At 37.3% G+C, this 6003-nt stretch overlaps 1 protein-coding gene across 1 annotated transcript in view; it reads right to left on the minus strand.

Moving 5' to 3' along the window:
* The window catches only part of RAD51B (RAD51 paralog B), a gene marked incomplete at its 3' end in the record, with an annotated part of 10504 nt that extends 4649 nt beyond the window's left edge, over window positions 1-5855 (minus strand). The window contains exons 1-3 of the mRNA XM_009709011.1: window positions 5772-5855; window positions 4804-4917; window positions 2307-2423 (exon numbers count right to left, since the gene is read on the minus strand). Of these exons, the coding sequence (XP_009707313.1) occupies window positions 2307-2423; window positions 4804-4917; window positions 5772-5855 (315 nt within the window). The remainder of the gene's footprint in view (window positions 1-2306; window positions 2424-4803; window positions 4918-5771) is intronic.
* Between the last annotated feature and the right edge of the window lie 148 nt (window positions 5856-6003).

Here is a 6003-nt window from a genome sequence, read left to right on the forward strand (position 1 = left end):
TGAAAAAGGATCACATCCACTTATTTTTTTTTAATTAGGGAAAAAAATATTCCAGGACCCTTTAATGCAAACTTTTACAATTTGACCATCTTTTAGTCAAACTGCCAAGCCACAGGAAGGAGGGCAAAATAGTCTGGGTTATCTCGGTCAACGTATAGAAGGGTGACATCCTTGTTTTAGGCACCACTTATAAGCCAGTCACAGGCTCAAGGACAAGCTGGCACATCACAGAAGAGACATATCTCTATTCTACTTCTTTTTCCTACCTGTGCTGCAGTGGCTCTACATTTCAACTAAAGAAGCACAATTCAGAAGTTTAAGCAGTATAAGCATGTGAACAGCCATTCTCTGCCTCGACCAAGGAAAAGTCAGTGGACCAGATGGAAATCCTGGAAAGCCAGATCCTAGCTGCAAGTGAGCATCATTTCTTTTCAAACACTGGCTGTGCTATTTCATCACTTGACTGCATGAACATTAGTCTAAAAGAAAAGGAGTCAAACTGCACCTAGTGCAGCCACTGCTCTCCTGATAAAAATATTTTTAGGAACCGAAAGCTCATCTCCAAATGCTGAAGGCACTATCCTCAAGAGCAGCACAGTTACAATCTCAGGACCCTGCATATCAGACTGCTACTTATAAGAACAGCTCTTTCTTCCTCAGTGAAACAGAATTTAGCAAGACTTTTCTTCCAGAATTTAAAGACTTTCAGTATTCGTCTTAAGACTAAGTTCTTTCCACCTGATTTTCTTATAGTAATTCAGTAACAAAGCTAGGCCTAAATATGAAGAAAATATTAATTCTGACAGATCAATGTAAGTTCATGGATGTGTTCTTAAGCATTTTTATGAAGACCTGAATGGTGTATATTCCTGTACATCATATACAAAAAGAAATACTGAAAATCTTTAAAAAGCAATATCCCCTCATTACATAAGAGTTTACTAGAGCAGAAACTGTTACTAGTCTAAACTCAGTGTTGCTTAAACACTAATATGTTTTAAGTCACTATCGGATTTCGTAAGTGATTTCTATCTGAGATCAAAACCAATGTAATTGATTATAGGGTGTGGAAAAAACATATTTTCCTCATAGTAAGATTTTCGTAACTTCTCACTTCTACTCCTCTACTGTGGCAATTTGCAACAGTAGACAAAGAAAAGCACTAGGTAAAGACTGTTAAAGCGTTCAAGGAAAAAAATGGCTTCAACCTGTCTAAATTCAGAGCATGAGGCACACAATATATATTTTTCCACTCCTTTCAAGTGCACAGCTGAGTTCAGAACTTTACTTTAAAAAGGCAGGTATGGCCACATTGCATAAAACCAGTGTCCATCTAGCTCTGGATTCTGTCTCTACTAAGGACCTACAAAAGATGGCTAGGGGAATAACATGAGAACAGGGCACACATACATTGATACTCCCTCCAATATATATGTTTCTCCATCTCCATTTGTAGCTCAGAAATTCCTAAGACAGAGATTGCATCTTTGTATTTTTACAATGCTCAATGACTCCTATGAGCATCTAGAAAAATCCCGTCTTTCCAGATTATAGAAACTATGCAAGGTATTATCACTTTCTGTGAGGCCATAGAGAAATCCAGGTACTAGAAGATTAAGTGCTCCCTTGTTCTTAAAAGAAAACTCTAAGCAAAAAAGTAGCACTGCATCCAAAGTCCAGAGAGTGACAGAGTTATAGCTAGATATGCAATTTGTAGTGTTGCGATGTATGCATATGTAATACAGGCCTTAATTACAGTCTTTTTAAAAAAGAATGCATTATGTATTTATTGCGTAAGTAGTTACATTTATATGTAAAATCTCTGTAAAGTCATTCTCCTGCCTATATGCTTCACACTTTTGTCCTAATCGCTTATTGTACCTTCATAAAAACTAATGACTTCGTAAAGTCAGAGTGAATCAGTATTAAAGGACAGACTCCTGATTCAGCACCTTGTGCTCTGACCACAAAACCACACTGCACCTTTCCCACTGTAAAATCCAGCCAACAATTCTCCCAAATTTCCTGGGAAAATTTTCACTTTTTTTTATAGGAAACTAGGGTCACCAAATTTTTTCATTCCTTCATTTCCTTACTTACCTGACATGCTGGGTCGGGGGGGGGAAGCGGAGACAAACACACACAAAAAAAAATTTGCAGCCTCTACCAATTGAAAAAAAGCACTCCTCCAAAATTTTTGTGTATTTTGTGTTAAAAGCACCTGACACAAGACACTTGAACCTATCTGTGACTTTTGACTTCTAGGTGTGATGTGCAACTGCAGTAAAATATATTAAACAAATTACCTCTGTGAGGGATCCACAGGGCACTCCACCATGCAAGACTTTATCCAAACTATGCAGCGTGGTGGATAAAAAGGCTGAAGAGGGATTGACAGACTTCCTCAGTTTCATTTCATAAGCCTACAAAAGGAGGGAAAACGGAAAAGAAAACAAACACAGAAATCAGAAAATGTTTGTTTTTTTTTTTAAGTGGAAATAGCAAACCCCACATTTACTTTCATCAACCTTAACACTTGCCAATGAGCAAACTATTCTTAATTTCAGCTATAGTCCTCTTTTAGCTCATCATCCTTCCTCATATTTATATCTCATTTATAGCTCACATAGTAAATTTAAAAGTTTGTTGTATCTTCCTCACCCCAATATTAAATAATAAGCCTTTAATAATGGTGTGTCAAAGGTTTTCTCTGCTCCTATTCAATAACACTTGCTTTCAGCTCATAAAACTCCAACTTTTAAATAAGTAAACACTAAATGTATGCTTAGTAACCAATGCAGAATCCTCACATAAAACCTAAAACCAAGAACTCCCTGGACAGCATTCATTACCAATTTGAAGTAACCTGTGTTGAAGGAAAGGTTTGCTAAAGATTCCCAAAACTTTGAATGAGCCTGGGCTGATCCTGTAGTCATTCATAATTTTCCACTTTTGTGAAGAAGACTAATCAAGAAGACAGGACAGAATTGAAAATAGCTGGAATTCCTAGTTACTCTGACTAGATGAACTGGCCCAAGATCAGAATTCTAGCTCATAAGAATTACTTTCATTTGGGGAATGAATTTAAACTAGACAAAGAAGAAATAACAAAATGGAAATGCTGATCTAGAAACACCAAAACATGATGTTTCCAAAAGAAACAGGTCTTGCTCAGACTTTGCAGACAACTGCTAAAACTGACACATTCCTCAACCACTGAGCATTCTGAATATCAGAAATTTGATTTTTGAAAAGAACAGTCCAAGATCTAAAGGTTGTTGTTCTAGTTATAGTTCAGAGTTCCCAGAGGTTTCAGACTCCTGGCCCAACAACAGATATTCTCCAAGCCCTGTCACAGTGTACCACCATAACCTGCCATGACTGACCGCTCCAGAAAACCTGATTTCTCTATGCCCAAGAGAAATGCAGGCATCAGATTTAGCCCAGTCTTAAGATAGTCTGCTGGGCATATGGTGTACTAAGGAAGCACCTCCACAGGAACCATCGATAACTAAGTAAATAACCACACCACTGAATCCTAGATGTTTTAGTCCATACTTGTTGGGCCAACAAGTGAGCATTTTTTGCTGAAGTTGATCAGAAAAGCTTCCAGCTAGTTCTACCAACAGGCTAAGATAAGATAGCTTGTGTATTCCTTTTTTTAATGTTACAGTTCTTCCCTATGTTATGACAGGTAGCATATTAGAATAATATTTGAAATTCATTCAGACCTTCTCTGTTCTTTAGTTCTATTGAGGAGAAATATACAAAAAAATAGCTTTCAAGACATAGAACAGGCCAAGACAAAAAACAATTAATTTTACCTCACTCAAATGGGATCGGACTTTATGCTCAGATTCATTTTAAGAGTGAACACACGTACTGATGAAGAAGTATTTGCAACATATTTTAATTTAATCATTTTTTGTTTAACTTCTCACAGGACTTAAACCCTGCAGGCTGGAAACAAACCCTGTAGATCATGGAAACAATATTCTAGTCTAGCTTTCCTGCCTAACATGGATCCTAAAATTTTACCCAGTCATTTCTGTATTTAACGCACAAAATTAGGGTTGAACCAGACTGTCTTCAGTAAAAAAATTGTTAAATCAGGAATCCAAGTGAATGAAAAATTACACAAACTTTGACATGGCTTACTTTTTTCAGGAAAAAAAGCAGGCTGCATTGACACAGGTCAGAACTGTCCATGTCCTCTCTGCTCTAAAAAGACACCATTTTTGACATCTTTTCACCCAAATTAAAAAAAAAAAAAAAGGTGACAAAATCCAGCCACTGTACTGCAGGTAACATCTGTTTCCTTCTTGCACTCTCCCCAGTTAAGCTACCTGTAGCCTAAATCAGCATATTTACATGGATGGAAAAAATCCTCAAGAAGTTATTTCCAGGATCACTTCACTTCTTGGCACCAATTTTATGTCTAAAACTAATTTATACTGAAATTCTTATTCTTTGCTTGCATTAAACAATGCTTTTTTCTTTTAAATTGCAGGGTCCAAACAAGAAGCAATTTTTATATGCCTGATTGCAAGAGAATGCTGTATTTCCCTATTACATTCAGAACTGATTCTGCAAGCCTGAACAATCTCTTGAGGCTATAATGCCTAACAAAAGTCACTGCATAAAACTAAAGCGCCTCAGAGATCTAAATTTAAAAATAACGTATTATTTCATTGCACAATCAAACTGAGACATCACAAACCTCCCAGGTAAAAAGATGAGTGACATTCTTTAGCTTTTTCCCAGATACTGTATCAAAACCAGAATCAACACAAGCATACTTACTGTCTGCATTTTGGGAGCACAAGCTCGGCTGACTTTACAAAGAAGCTTCTGCACATCATAGTAACTCTGTCCCGTCACTTTCATTAGCTCCAAGAGGGAAAGACATAAAAAGTCCTGAAAGATGACAGAACAGTTCAGAGAGCTCAGATCTAGAAATCAAGACTGGGGACTAAATTGATGCAATTTATACACAACTAGTATACATTCCACAGGTTTACCAGCTGTGCCATGTTATACACTACTATGCTATACCTCTCCTACCTTTCTCTGACACCAGTATATCAAAAGAAATTATATTCATAGTTTAAAGGACATGGAGTCAAAGGACTAAACATTCAAGAACTGTGTGATGGAACTGCAACAAGATAACACCTTTTTTGCCCACAAAAGTCTCTACCTGAAAAACATTCAAAATACATCATGTCTTCTAGATTGCAGTCCTAGGCGTAGATCATCTATTTATGATGCATACTACTGAAACATATAGGGCATCCTGGCTCTCTTCAGGTGCAGACTCATAAGGACAACCTCAGAATATACTGCTGTATCAACCCATAACTGATAGTATAATATCACAGCATATTCATACACTACATTATGTAGTATACATGTGTTTTTGTGAAGTGTTCACAAATGGGTCTCTTACTCCACACAAGTAGCTGCACACCCCTGCTAAAATAAAGCATCTTCAGGTTCTTTAGAAGTGAAGGTAGTAAGTATGTACAAGTCTAAACATTTTAATTAGGCATCTATCGTTTTAAAGTTATATTTTTACAAGGCAGCAGGCCAGATCGAGTCTGAAATGTCTTCTACTTTTTCTAGAAAGTAAAGCTCGCTGTAAATTAAACTACAAAAAAGTAAGCAGTACACACATTAAAATACACCCCCACAAAAAAAAATACCGAAAAAAAATCCCAACATGGAACGCCCCCCAAAAACATCCCCCAGAAACAAAAAACGCCTTTCACCTGACAGGTGGTGATCTGATGGCGACTCAGCCTTTCACACAGCTCCTGAGACAACCTTGCTCTTCTTAGTTTCTTAGCAGCCATGCTCCCCAATCTACAGGGTAAAGAAAAAAAAAAAATTTGAAAGATGCTTAGCATGACTATGCAGACAATTACACTCACTCCTTGCTAAAGAACAGGAAAGTGTGAACATGGCGGGGGGGGGGGGGGGGGGGATGATCAAACAAAAAAC

Source organism: Cariama cristata, unplaced genomic scaffold, assembly GCF_000690535.1.
Source record: "Cariama cristata isolate BGI_N322 unplaced genomic scaffold, ASM69053v1 scaffold16931, whole genome shotgun sequence".
NCBI classification, from domain to species: Eukaryota; Metazoa; Chordata; class Aves; order Cariamiformes; family Cariamidae; genus Cariama; species Cariama cristata.